General features: G+C 47.2%; 1 protein-coding gene across 1 annotated transcript in view; it reads right to left on the bottom strand.

The window, feature by feature from the left end:
• LOC134101269 (A disintegrin and metalloproteinase with thrombospondin motifs 19-like) overlaps positions 1–15,000 on the bottom strand; it is a 61,994-nt gene that overhangs the window by 23,546 nt on the left and 23,448 nt on the right. Inside the window, exons 9-13 of the mRNA XM_062554871.1 lie at positions 12,587–12,727; positions 11,497–11,647; positions 9,336–9,437; positions 6,427–6,572; positions 5,713–5,867 (exon numbers count right to left, since the gene is read on the bottom strand). Of these exons, the coding sequence (XP_062410855.1) occupies positions 5,713–5,867; positions 6,427–6,572; positions 9,336–9,437; positions 11,497–11,647; positions 12,587–12,727 (695 nt within the window). The remainder of the gene's footprint in view (positions 1–5,712; positions 5,868–6,426; positions 6,573–9,335; positions 9,438–11,496; positions 11,648–12,586; positions 12,728–15,000) is intronic.

Below are 15,000 nucleotides of genomic sequence, written 5' to 3'. Positions count from 1 at the left end.
CGCACCAGTTCCTCATGCGTGAATGTTACGTAAAGGTCCACATGCAGAAACACTCACACACGGACACACACCAACAAACACAGACACAGACACACTCGCTCATTCACACACAGACTTACATTCCATTTCACCAACATCAGTGTTAAAAAACGAACAAGGAGTCCTGCTTACATTCAACCAAGGTCAACAAATCTGCGACTCTCACGATTGTGTCACGACTGAATAAAATCCAAAAAATTAAGAGACCCAATCTGCTTTCTAAATGTTGCAATCTGACACAGAAAAATCAAGAAGGGGGATATTTCCACACCCTTGACTGTGCCTCCGAATCCCTCTTCCATAACAGACGTGAACGAGCATTACACACAGTTTTGTTGCATATCTGTACATATTTGAGGAGAGCGCACGCATTCCTCCCCACCGTGCGTGTGAACTCGGCTGACCTTCTCTCCTCGGAGACTGTTCTGGTGTCAGCGGACGAGCTAATGCCACCTAAATCCGCTAGCAGCGGAGAACTGACAGCCGTGCTGGCTGAGGTGGATCTCACCAACCCCCCCGGAGCGGTGATGGACTGCTCGAGTCACCAGGCCAAGTGGTGACTGGACAAAAAAACACAAATAAAAAGGTTTTGAATTGGCCCACCTGCAACTGTGACCTTTGACTTTACAGGCAGATTACAGGTCTTAGAATGCAGTCTATCTAACCTTTCACCTTCATGCATCTCAAAAAGCCATACATCCAGCCTCTGTGAGATATCTTAGTCTTATCTTCCGCAGCACAAATCCAAGCACACACATGCCATGTGCAATTGATAAGAAAATAACACCAACAAACAACATGTTGCTTGTTTTTTCCACATTCCTTCTCAAAGAAACACCATCTGAATATCGGTATTTGAGTTTGCTATCAAACGTCCACACGCTTCTAGAAGCATTGTTTCACTACAGTAGTCCGATCTGACAAGGATTGCCGCTGTGTAATATTATATGGGGGTCAGGGCCCACTGTGAAGCCCTGACCTCGTCCTTGCTTCCACGCAGCAGTGGTTCCCGTCAAAGCATCTGCCGGGGTCCTCGCGCTCCTCCTCTCTCTCTCGCAGCGAGCGAACGAGGGAGGGAGGGAGGGAGGGAGGGAGTGAGGGAGGGGGCATGGGAAAGAAGAGCTCGCCTGGCTGACTGACGGACTAGACTGACTAGAGAGATTACTCCGTCAGCTCTCGGGACAGAGGAGAGGAGAGGAGAGGAGAGGAAAGGAGAGGAGAGGGAGGTGGGGGTGGGGGTGGCGAAAAGAAAAAAAAAGAATGAGAAAAATAACGGGCATGTTTCGCATTCCACATGGCGGTTCTGGAAGAGCAGAGTGAGAGAGAGTGAGAATGAGAGAGAGACAGAGAGATAGACTGTGAGAGAGAGACAAAGAGAGAGAGAGAGAGTGAGTGAGAGAGAGAGAGAGAGAGAGAGAGAGAGAGAGAGAGAGACCAAAGCTCGACATCAGAACCAGCACCAAGAGGGAGATCCAGCTCCAGGAGACTCTGTCTGAGACGCGCAAGACAGACAGCATTCCCTTACCCCATTCTCACCCCCATCTTCCCCTCTCCTCCGCTTGCTTTCTTATTGATGAGAACGATGTGAACATAGCTGTGGTGAGCGGAGGCCAACAGCGCGTTATCCAGAGAGCTATCTGTGGTGCCGCGCGACGTCCTGGAGGGAATGAACCTCCAGGAAAGATGTCTCTCAGGAAAGATGAGATGACAAAAAAAAACGCGATGAGACCGGGAAGAGGAACGGTGTCGGCAATTTCGGTGACCGGTTTGAGGAATGGGAACGTCTGTAGAGCAATGCTCAACACCTAAGTCACCCCCCCCCCTCCCCACACAGATTAAATGCAGCATTAGATTCACTTGTTGTTGTGTGGCCAGGATTATTTTGCCAATAAATCTGCATGAGTTCATCATTTTCTCAGATCTGTCAGTTTAAACTGGGAATAATTGATGATATCCTTGGGACCACTGATGTGCAACAATCTAGACGTTTAATCCCAAATGACAAATTTATAAGAGAGATTTATATCTATAAGAGACATAATATCACTGTAAGATAACACATTTCATAATTTGATATTTCTAGCGTAGCATAGTTGTACAATCATGGTTCAAACACCTGTTGACAATTGACACTGACCTAATTTTAACGCCTTAGCAATCTATACGGACAACAACTGACAGCATTTGAGTACAAACCCCACAAAGGGACAAAAGAATAACAAACCATGTAGTTTTGTTACACTGATGATGCACCAAGCGGTCATCTGAGCGACGAGAAGACAGACAAAGTACTCTCTAAACACATAGCACACTATTATGGTCATCTATCATTGTCCAAAACCCATTACTTGCAGTACACTTGCTAGTCCGAAATCAGTGTGTCTGCATCCAACAGCAATATTGGCCAAGTTGTCCAGAAAAATGTCATTAAGTTCCCCTTTCCCCTCCATAACGATCCCCTTAGGTTGCATGGTTTGTGCCTTCATCACAAACTAATCTATTTGTCTGACCTTCCTTTGATTGACCCTTCATGTTTGCATGCTACTATCAGCTATTCAGCTCCATCTCTGTCTGCTGCTGGGCTTAGACTTATGTGTGAATGCCAGACACACAAATCCCTCTGGCCCGGCAGTTAATGGATTTGTGGCTGTGTAGCTCTCAATGGGAACCTGGAGTTGAAATGAAATGTTGAAATGTTTAAACAAGATGCGGCCACACAGCGGGCGTCGTCGTCTGTCGAGAGAGAAAGCACAACGATTTTCCCCCAAACACACTTATCTCTCGGTGACGGTCGAAAAGTGTATACAGTGTAAATATGGGGTTTGAGCTGTATGTATGCCACAGTTCTGGCCACACAAGCAGGCAAGGGAAATTAATTGCGCTCACACAGAAAAAAAACCCCAAAAAAGCCCAAATCTCGCTCGCATTGTGTTTTGGCGATCCCAGCCGCCATAAACATCCAATCCTCCATCTTTGAGCACTTAGGGTGCGCGTTTGCTCGCAAAAAAGTCGGGACAGGTTTACGCTGATTCGAGCAAGATGCCAAGACTTGGCAGCCAGGGAAAGGCGAGCGCTGGAGGGGAAGGGGGGGGAAAGAAGGAGTCGGCGTGCTGCGATTGCTCCAGCCTACTCAGACACTGGGAACCTGCAGCATTTGCCATCTCGCAAATATCTCGCCCAACGAGCCAAACTCTCCTTCACTGACACTGCAGAGAGCACTTAGGGGTTCTGAGGTGCCTCCAACGTTCCGCGCGAGGGAACCGCCAGGCCTTGGGCCGCGCGAACGTCAACACTGATAGCAACTGACAACGTGACTTTTCACCAGACGTACAGTACGCTCTGAAACTCAATAATGGATGAGTATGGGTGGCTTTCAAGAGTGCAGACGATTCACTAAAATCATCAAGTCAAATTTTTTGGGACAATGTCAAGCATTAACTGTGAGAGACGACAACTCATTTTGCATCGACTTTGCTCATAGAGCTGACCTTCTTTTTTAAGAAATTGAATGAAACAACGCTAAATATTCAAACAAAGAATGCTATTATTGTGCCGGCTGAAAGTATGACAACTGACAATAGTCGGACCACGTAAGTATGCAAACATGTGTCTGAGTGTCTTTTGTGAGTGAGTGAGTGAGTGTGTGTGTGTGTGTGTGTGTGTGAGAGAGAGAGATAGAGAGAGAGTGTGAGTGGATGGGCGTCTGGATTGTGTCTGGTGAAAGCCATTCTGATTCTGGTTGTGTGTGTGTGAGAGAGGGAGAGAAATAGAGAGAACGAAAGAGAGAATGAAAAAGTCTGAACAAGCGAATGAGAGAGAGCGACAGAGAGAAAGAGACAGAGAGAGAGAGAGAAAGACAGAGAGAGAGAGAGACAGAGAGAAATGAAAGGGCCTTTGTACTCTGGGCAGGGCAGACAGTCTACGCAGTGATGTCATGTGGCCCGGGACCACCGAGGCCCTGCCGGTGCCATTCTGCGTCGAAAAGCCCCGTTAAGCCCGTCTGTGAGAGCACACCACTGCAACCAGCTCACAGACAGCGCACGCTCACCGCCTCACCCAACCCAGCCCAGCCCAGCCTGGCCCAGCAGCGGCAGTGGTCAGAGGCCTGCTGCTATCTATCGTTTGCCCATCAGGAAGCGGCAAAACAATGCGGCCACTATGACCCTGACGCGCCCCCCGTCCCACCCCGTATGTCACAAAGTCGACCATTATCTGCAACACATTTCAGCGCGCCCACTGGCTTATCACTGACAATTCCACTTTATGTGCGACTACGGGGCACGCCGCTCTGGTTCTATCACATAGTCTACTAACAGCTGTAGTTAATAACCATTGTATCCTCAATCAGTAACACTTAGGGCTGATTTCGTTGACAGGCCATGAGCAAAGCTGGTTGCTCGTGGACTTAAACTGCAGTGTGGGCCTGTGGGAACATGGCCTGGACCTGTTTGTGTTTTTCGCGTGGGACTTCGCTCACAGTATTACACTCTCGCAAAATGATCTTGACCATAGGCTTGATACGTCATTGATCTTGACAAGTTTCTAAGTGGACTCTAATTCGCGCATGGCACTTTGCTTGTTGCTCGATGCCAGTCACCTGTCAATGTCCGCTGCGCCGTTCAGGCTTAAGTGTGGCCCTGGAAGAAGGCAGGTGTCCCTCGACGTATTACACACCCACCTCGCCGTCCTCCTAAACAGCACGACTTAACATGACCTAACCCATGAGCTAACAAATGCTACATTCTCATGCCGCGTAGCTCAAAGCCAAATATGCCCGACTGTAAATACTATCAGCAAGTTGTTCCATTACACAAAACGTGGACTTGAACTTCATCCACAGCTTGTACTTTTAGAAGGGAGAGCATTCTCCTGACTGTTGAGTGAGGAATATGCAGTAGATACTGTACTGTATGTGTCAGTCTAATGAGGTTAGATTGAACCGTTGTTCACCCTCTGATTTATAATAGTTAGTACAATGCTGGCAGAACAGAGAGGGAAGATAGTTGAAGGGAAATGGCAAGAGATCAACGACATTTATTTTTTTTCAAATCAAGCTTTTAAAAAGGCAGATGTGTTGCATGTTTCTGTTTAAAAATGTACTGTGGCACACAAACACACACACATACACACATACAAACACTCCACCCCATGCATCTACAAACACACACACACACACACACACACAGCCCTCTCTTTAACACTTACTTCAGTGTCATGCAAACATTCAATCACACAAACACTCACCACAATACTGTACACCCACGCTGTTTTCACATACACACATACACAAATACACACATGATGTTTGCATACATATTTACTGTACATACACACACAGATATGCACACAGACACACACACACACACAAACAGACACACACACACACAGAAACACACACACACACACACACACACACACAGGCACACACACACACACACACACACACACACACACACACACACACACACACACACACACACACACACACACACACACACACACAGAAACACACATACACAGACACAGGCACAGGCACACACACACACACACACACACACACACACACAAACACACACACACAAACAGACACACACACACAGGCACACACACAAATACAAAAACAGAAATCCCAGCGAGACTCCCACGCGGAGGCGGAGTGAGGTAAGGCCTTACCGTCGTCCATGACGGCGTACCAGCTGAGGGCGAGGCGGTTGAATGTCTGGCACTGCTGCTCCCTGAAGCTGGGGGTGCCAGCGGGGCACGGCTGGTTCTCACACAGCCGGTACTGCATGGCCGTGCCCGGGCACTGTTGCCCTTTCCCACCAGACCTGCCCCCCGGGGGATGAAAAACACACACCGCATGACAAAACAGCCTCACCTCACGTTCACACACAGACTGACCGCAGGTTAACTGAGGTTGTTTTCACAGACGAGAAAGAGAGCAACTCGTGCCTTTTTTTTCTGTTGTTCCATAAATCATTCGCTGAAAGGGGGATTCAAGGTAATTAGCAGCAGTCACTGAATAAATGGGTCGCTTGACCGAAAGCACAGAATTCACAATCATCAGCTTATATTTATCTAAACTCCATCTGTCTGCAGAGCTGTACATTTCAAATGTGTTTTCAATGCTGATCATGCATTCAATCCACAGAAATTAATCAGTGAATAACCATTATTCCATAGCTAATGCGGTAAGTAATGATAGCAGGCCCTGGCAGTCACAGCTCTGCAGAATGCCCATGGCAACAAAGAGCTGTTGCAAGATCCTTAGCACTGCTTTTAGAATCCAATCCAGTCCAAACCACTGTAGTATAAACAGCACTGATACAGTAGATGATGATGATGCTCTGTGGCCTGGTCCACTGTGGTCCAGGTGGGCCACCGTACCTGGAGGTGTCACACTTGCGCTGTCGGGCGCTGATGCCGCTGCCGCAGGTGCGGCTGCAGGTTCCCCAGGGCCCCCAGGAGGCCCACACACCTGGCGTTGGTTCCGGCGGCACCACTCGGCTCACACACTCACCGGCCCGGCACCACTGCAGAGACACACACACACACACACAGCCCATCTGAATGTACAGCACTTTACAAAGGGCCGTACAGTACCAATCCATGCTTTGGGATCTTGATCTAAGCAGCTGAGGCTCTGGGTGCACTTGGTTTTGAAATGTGCCTGGGGTGATTGAATTTAAGCCCACCAAGGAACTCCCATTTAAGGTTTTTCATTTTATCTGCAGTGATGTCTCAGCCTCCATGGTTCTTCCTCAGACTTGGCTGATTGGATCACATGACCGTCCATTCAAAGGTGTACAGCTAAAAAGCTGTTCACCACCTCTATTCAGAACTTGCTACTTCCCACTAGAGGTCTTGTTGGGGACACATTAGGATACATCAGTGTTTACACTGAGGAAGACAAGTGGTCAAATGTGTGCAAGTGGTTTGACTGATAGGATCAGAGTGTGTCTTGGTGGTCGTTTACACTTGTGCACTTGCTCACCCGCAACGCTTTACAAAAACTCGTGAAGTTCCCATACATACTTAGGGCTTGAAATAACAAGACCTCTAGCCCCATAACACTGTTATCCGGACCACAAAATAAGACACAATAGTCTCATGACTTAACAATTTATAACAAGACCAGCTGTATACTTACCGTTGTTTAACTGTACGAGTTAAAGCTGCAATCTTCACGCTTTTATTTAGACACAAATCAGAGGACTCATTCAAACAACTCATTGTCGGCACCATAACAACAGAAATTCATTTTGTGTGAGAAAATCAACATTACACGATTAATTGGAGACTGGACCCTAAACTGCTTTCTTCTTGCCTCCAAACTGCCAAAATGGCATTACAGCAACACTGACATCATGACCACCTCGTAAACAAGTCAACAATTTGGGATTAGCCAGCGGTCATTTTGATTCCTTGTCCCATTTTCAGAATACTGCAACTGTGATGCAGAATCACAGCTGGGCAACACTATAAACCCCAGCACTACACAACACAACACAACCCCAGCCAGCACTACACAACACAACACAACACAACACAACACAACACAACACAACACAACACAACACAACACAACACAACACAACACAACACAACACAACACAACACAACTAAACACAACACAACACAACACAACACAAAACACAACACACCTCAAGACAGCAACTGTGACCGTGAAACAGCATTTCCCAGACCCCGCTTCCCTGTGCTGTAGATCTCTCTCACAGGTCAACCCACACCTGATTTAACGGCAGCCATTACGAGAGGCTTGATGAGGTGAACCGGGTGAGTTATGCTAGTAAACAGCAGGCGAGGGCCATAAATTACTCTGTGTGGTATGTCCCCAGGGAAGGAAGGCTGACTAAATAGGTCAAAACTCCCTCTGCTAAATCCTGAAGTCCATAACTGTTTTTTTTTCTTTCTTTTGGTCCACGGCCATAAACACAACACAGCCACACACCATATGGCGCGAGCTTAAACAGCCGCCTGGTGTTTCCTACAACCAGATGAATGGTGTTGCTCTGCTGTGTATTTCGAGACCATTACAAGGGCTTTGTTTGCTGTTTTTCGTCCTTAATGGCAACCGGGTGTGAGGCTGCGGATGCCGGGAGACGTCGATGAATGAGACTGCACACTCCCTACTATCAACAGTGCGCCACGGGGGCCATTTTCTAGCCCCGGCCCGTCTCCACGACAGCCACCGGCCTTGTTGGAGGTCCACAAAAGCACCAGCGAGCAGCGGCGCCTGGTCACACTCGAGCTGACGCGCGTGGGCCTCCTCAATATGGTCAATACGAGGTCAATATGTGGCTTTCGTCTCCCGCCCGCCCCTCTGGTCCGCAAGCTGTGTGTGTGCGCCGGGGCGGCGAGTTGAGGACGAGGTCATTCCCTGTTCAGTCTCGTGAACTCTCTCCAGGCTGGTCACTTGGCTTTTTTTGGACAAGGATCTGTCTCGTGTTGTGGCTGTCAGATCCGTGAGTGAAGTGGTGGTGGTGGTGTGTGTGTGTGTGTGTGTGTGTGTGTGGGGGGGGGTCTGAAAGAGGTATGGAGTAGAGAGGTGTGTGGAGGGGGGGGAGTAATATCACCACAGTTCTAGGGTTCTAGTGAGATGGAACAGCTGCCCCTACCATTCCCTCACCCCAACACACACACACACACACACACACTCTCTTTTTTGACTCTGTTGAGCTGCTACAGGCTGTTTCCCATCCTGCTGTTTATAAGAGCGTTGAGAGGAGTGGGGGGGAGGGGGGAGGAGATGAGGGGTAGAGCAAAGGAGAGGAGAGGAAAGAGGAGGATAGAGGACAGCAGAGGAGAGGAAAAGAGAAGAGAGGACTGCTCTCATCAATGTCAAGCGCTAGCGCGAATCAGCGCAGGGGAATGCGAGTCACTAAAGCAGCTGAACATCTGAGGCAGAAGCGCCCTCTCTTACCCTCGGCAGCTCACAGCAGCAGGGGCATGTCAGTACACCGTGCTCTCACCCCACGGGCTACGGAAAACACCACCACTCTGCTGCTGGAACCCTACGCTATCAGAACACATTAGGACACGTATAATTAATATACAGTATACCTAATATATACCACTTTTATACCTAAAAGTGAGTTGAATGGAAGAGGATTTTTCTAAAGTCTTCCTCCTTTAGCTGAGACCGTTTTGGGGAAGTTTTAACTCCGTTTGGAATTTCCCATGGCACTGTGTTCTAGACGAGTTGGTTCTACAACCCCAGGGTTCATCAAACGGGAAATGAAATGACACCGCAAAATGTCACCGCATCAACTCACCTTTCCGGTGTCGCACTCGGTTCCGTCCATGGGGGGGTCCAGTTTGGTCTTGCAGTCCTTCTCCCCGTCCAAGTGGCACCAAAGCCCAGAGCACATCACATACTGCAGGGACGACAACCAACGAGCAGATAACAAATGAGTGGACAGATGGGCATTATGACGGTCAGCAAAGAAAAAGAGCTTAAACAGCTTATAGAAAAAGAGAATCCAAACAATGAAACACAACGGTAAATAATGCACACCTTAGGCAATGAACTGAAATTCATTATTTTCGTTGGCAAAGTTGAAGCTGCTGGCAACATTTCACTACAGGATCTGAGCTTGAAGTTTCCTAAGCCAATATCAGACTGATGTCAAATCAAAACTTCTGATGAGATGATCAGCTACGTGTTTACTTCCACAAGGGGTCACTGTCTAATGGATCATGCCATATTCATGTGTTTTAACTCATAACTCATATAGGGGAGTCATTGGTATTCTCTCTTGGGTCTGTGGTAATGAATTTAAAGGGACAATTTTCTTCAGAGGATCTGTGTTACTGGTTTCATTACTTCAAATCACCAGAGGTAGAGTTCACCGGAGATTGGCCCAGCACAAATACGTGTTACTTACTTATAAACCTAGTGAGAGAACTTTTATCACAACATAAATCTTCATAAAGTACATCAAAACCAACGATGCAGCAAAAAGAACAAAGGTTCATATAAAACATGACCAAAGGCACATTATTAAACATGACCAAAGAAGAACCCTGTTGACCTGCACGCTATGGTGAAATCGGCTGTAATAGACTACCTGTGTTGTTTTAATGGCTACGGCACAAAGTCAACATGAGCTCAAAGTCTTGTACAACATTAAGACTCTACCACAGGAAGTCACCAGCTGTGTCTGTGGTTACTTCACATCCAAATCTTACATCTTACATGCCCCCCTCTTTCACACACACACACACACACACACACACACACACACACACACACACACACACACACCCAAAAACCACACACACTTCCTCACACCCTATTCTACTGGCTCCAGGGCACCTTTCCACAAAAAATGCGATCCAAAACAACACCACAACAAAGAGATCCTCCCATCTCGTTTCCGCCATGCACTCACTCACCCCCACTGACAACATTGCAAAACCCCCCCCTCCTCCAGCCTGGTGAGAATAACCAATAAAACCGGCCCAGCCCATTAAAGCAAAGCACGGCCCTTGAATGCCAGCGTAGCCGGGAGGTGAATTTTTACAGTATCCTCATCCTTCAAACTCTCCCTGTTTTCTTTCCATCTGATGTTGAGAGGTGCTGGAGAACAGGGGGAGGTTGGTGGTGGAGGTGGAGGTGGAGGTGGAGGTGGTGGAGGTGGTGGAGGTGGTGGCGGAGGGATTAAAAAGGGCTGCGTGGTTGTTTGGAAAGGAAATAAAGCGGTCGCCATGGCACCGCACGGGCCCTGGTTGTTGAAATTGGAGCGAGCGTTTCTGATGAGTTTTTGAGTCCGCCTGACTTTTTCGCGGAGGCTGAGGCTGAGGCCCCCGTCGGCGAGTGTATCTCAACACGCGGACGAGGAGCCAGGACATGACAGTGGACTGATTACGCCATCACGGGCGAGATTAGAGACAGCCCAAAAGGATTACGCTCCTGGAAGGCAAATAATGACTCCATCCATATAGCCCCCGGGATATTTCAACGTGAGAGGCACTTGTTGTCCCCTGTAGCTTCTACAGGGGATTTTAGTCGAGGGAGGTTATCCAAGGTGCACACCTTAAGACCCGCAGGTAGTAGGGATCCAGAACAGGTACGCTTCACCTTACGCTTCAGTTATTCATCAGAAGTGGGACACAGGGTCAATGACAGCAGGGCTTAGTGGATAACCTAATTAAATAACTCCCTAAAGTGATTCACTGAAGTTTGTTTCTTTCCTAAACGAAAATGGTATTACTGTGTTTCACTGTTCCAACTTTTTCCCATTTTTCTTTTGTCTGGCTAGAAGCAGTATGTGAAAAGTTCCTGTTCAACATGGGCCAAAAGGGATCTCTAGAAGCAGCTTCTTTCTCTTGTGTTTTGTTAGGAGATGTTATCTTTACAAATCCTTTTTTTCGCATGTCGGGCTTAGCTCTTTTCTTTTTGGGAGGAGGGTTAGGAGTAGTCGGGCGTGTTACCTGCATCTTCTCACAGTGCGCGGCCGACGGCCCGAAGAGGATCTGGCACTGCTCGTCTGCCGTGTACGCGGCGCCCGGGAGTTTGGACGGCAAGATGACCGAGTTCAGACTGAGCGGGTCTGTCTGTAGCAGGCAACTGCTCGCCTTGGACCTGTGACGAGCACACGCACAGACAGTCACACACACACACACACACACACACAAATACATACATATGTAATCTTACACACAAACAAACCAGTGTTCAGAATTAGTTAGAAAAGTTGACTGCGTTTCCATGCAGCTATCTCTTAGCTTATGCAGTCATGTGAATTAGGGTTCCCTGCTCTGTGCTTATCTAACGGTCACTCAACAAGGAAGTCTGGAGAGGATCTGAGGTAACTGTTTGTTATCATAACAAGTATGGTCCAAAAAACGAGCCTGAATGATATCACAGCTTACATCCTCAATTAAGCCCTTACTGACCAGACAAAAGGCAATCACGAAAACATACCAAACATGAGAATCACTTGATTACCTATCTCTACTGGCATTAATCAGAAAAAATAAACTCCATCATTCTTAGCAACTAAAAGGAAATTAATCCAATTGACTGTTAAATTAAAAAGACATACGAGGAAACAGATATGTTTGGAAAGTTCTACATTTGGAAAGTTCTAGAAATCTGCCATGTTGTGTAATTTCTTTGATGGAATATATCACAATTACACAATTAAAAAAAAAAAAGAAAGAAAAACATAATTTATTCCACACCAGATTCCTTACAATTAAATTAAATCGAGTTCACATTTTGCTTCACACTGTATCAGATGAGCAGCAGTCAGATTTTGGGTTTTGGATGCCTTGACTGTGCATAGTACCATGATTTCCCAACTATAAGCCGCAGCTTATACACTGATTTTGCCTAATTTCTTCAGCTATGAGGTTAATACAGGGGGGCACTTACTGTAATATGGTATTAATATTGTTTCTTTTAACTTGAACAAAACACTGTCCTGCGGCTTATACACAATGCTGCTATTACACAGGACATTACTGTAGTCATTTTTCTGACCGTTTCCTACCCACAGTGAATAAGCAGAGGAGCTACCTGAGGAACTTCTCCACGTCCTCGCGGCTGCAGGTGGACCAGGACACGTCTCCCGGGTTCTGTCCTTTGATCCACTCGCCGGACATGATGTGGAGGCCGTCGGCGCACGCCGGGTGGTCGTTGTCATGGCTCACCCCCATGCTGTGGCGACCCGCAAACAGGACGAGATGTGTGGGGAGAGAAAAGAAGGGAGTGGTGGGGTAGGGTTATCAAACTAGCATTTCAACACATTGTTTCATCCCTGTAAAGCTGTGTAGCAACATACCCCCCCTCCTGACACACACGGCCCATTCACAGACAACAAAACACACACACAAACATCTGTAGAGCACAAAAACATGGTGGGACATGAAAGGCCAAGAGATTCGCTCACAAAACCAACAGGCCGTGAGACGCGCTCGAGGCACAAGACTCTCCAGTCCCCGGTTCTCACAAAGAGATGACCGGGGACGAACAAACGAGCGCGTTAACAAGTGAGCGAGCAAACGATCGCATCTTCATCTGCTGCCCATTTCGATTAAGCGAAACAAGTGCGACTCTGTCTCGGTTTCCATTTTGCCCGTAGGGAGGGCAAAATCAAAGAGGCCTCCCTTCCTCCTCTCCTCTATCCGCCTTCTCCCCCCCCCCCATCCTCCCCTCTCCCTGCCTCCAGCCCGGTATCTTTATCGCCCCAGTGCCTCTGTGTGAGTGCTGGAACTGCTCAAGAGTCAAAGCCTCAAAGGCCTTCCTGGATCTTTAAAGCCACTTCCACCTGGGCCCTTCAATGGGAGGGAGGGAGGGCGTTAACCATCTCCGACACGCCCCAGCAAGAGAGGTTCAGGGTGAAGTTGAGGCTGAATCTGATTCCTCTGATAATGCCGGCACCTGGGGAAGGTTAAGGGGTGGGCTGAGAAGTATCACAGTGAGCAGAGATGAGAAGTGTGTGTGTGTGTGTGTGTGTGTGTGTGTGTGTGTGTGTGTGTGTGTGTGTGTATGTGTGTGTGTGTGTGTGTGTGTGTGTGTGTGTGTGTGTGTGTGTGTGTGTGTGTGTGCACGTACTCTCCACAGCCTTTCTTCTCATATGGTCTCGTCAGTTGCACACCTAACTGCAGTCCTGTAATCCAAAGCTTCTTTCCCCTCCTCTGAAGGGACAAACAAAATCTTTCCCGAAGCTACCACTTTAAAATTCAGTTTATGGTATCACTTACCACTTCATAAAGTTACGAAAATGCATTTTATTGCCGCAATGTAAAAGTGTCCAAAATGCCCGGCCAGGGCCTTGACTGAGTTTGCGAGTCGGCACAAATGTGTTCGACATTAGGCTGGTGGGATGTGGTTCTAATTAGAAACAACTAGCGTGGCATTAGGGCTCTTGTGGCATATGACGGTTCAAAAATGGCCGTACCACATTAATAAAGCACACCAATGGCTACCACGCTCTGTTTCAGCATAGGAAGCAATTAAAGTTCTCTGGAATTGGTATTGATTCTCCTCCTTCATTTACCCCCTACCCCTTTTTTTTTTTTTTTTTTAAAAAAGGGGGATTCCAACGGGTCAGAGAAAGGTTCCATGTTGTTTTGAGTATGAGTATCTAGGAACTCCACAATTCTGCATTGTGTTTTCTTACCAAAGAGATCTCTATCTGCCACGGTCCGATCTCCAGAGGTATCAGTGGGAGGACTGAATGGGTTCTGCAAGATCAGCATTTGGCCATTTCACTGACAATTACACAGCTAGCTGCAAGGCTAAGATGGGAAGGCGCTATGCGGTTCGCTGTCATCACATGTTCAGATTTTTGTTTGATAACACGAGAAAAGCCAACGTTAAATTGCCTAACAATAGCTTGACATATCTGAAGATCTAAATTCATCACAGAACAAGACATTGGAACACATCATAACAGTTCCTCCATCAGCTTCAGCGAAACGCAAAGCAGACTACGCTAAGACCAAATGGCACAGATACTGCTCTTTTCTCGCAATTCGTCAGGAAAAACAACAGTGAATGAAAAGAGTAGAACAACATTCCAAAACTTCTAGCCACTAGAAGCTAATTGCTGCGGCTTGCACTTGTGCGAGTAGGACAAAATCCCCTCTTTCCATCTCTATTCCCTTTTTCCCCCATTCAAAAAGCATTTGCATCCATTCATCTGACTGACAGATTTTTTTCCCCCTCTCTCTTCTTTTCTTCTCTTTTCTTTTTTCATCATTTTTCTGCTGAGCTCCGCTTTTTGCCAACATACATCATTCTTGACTGTCTCCAAAAACTGTATATTCAATTTGCTCTAAAATGCAAAACAGATGGGAGGATGCCAGGGCAGAGCCATAAGGCTGTTGAAAAAGGGGGGGAAAAAAATAATTTTCAAAGAAATTAAACATAAGTTTTCAAGATAATTACGGTACCATAAATCATATGACATCATGGGGAATCGTTCA

This window comes from Sardina pilchardus, chromosome 14 (genome assembly GCF_963854185.1).
Source record: "Sardina pilchardus chromosome 14, fSarPil1.1, whole genome shotgun sequence".
NCBI lineage: Eukaryota > Metazoa > Chordata > Actinopteri > Clupeiformes > Clupeidae > Sardina > Sardina pilchardus.
This window is presented reverse-complemented; position numbering and strand designations above follow the sequence as displayed.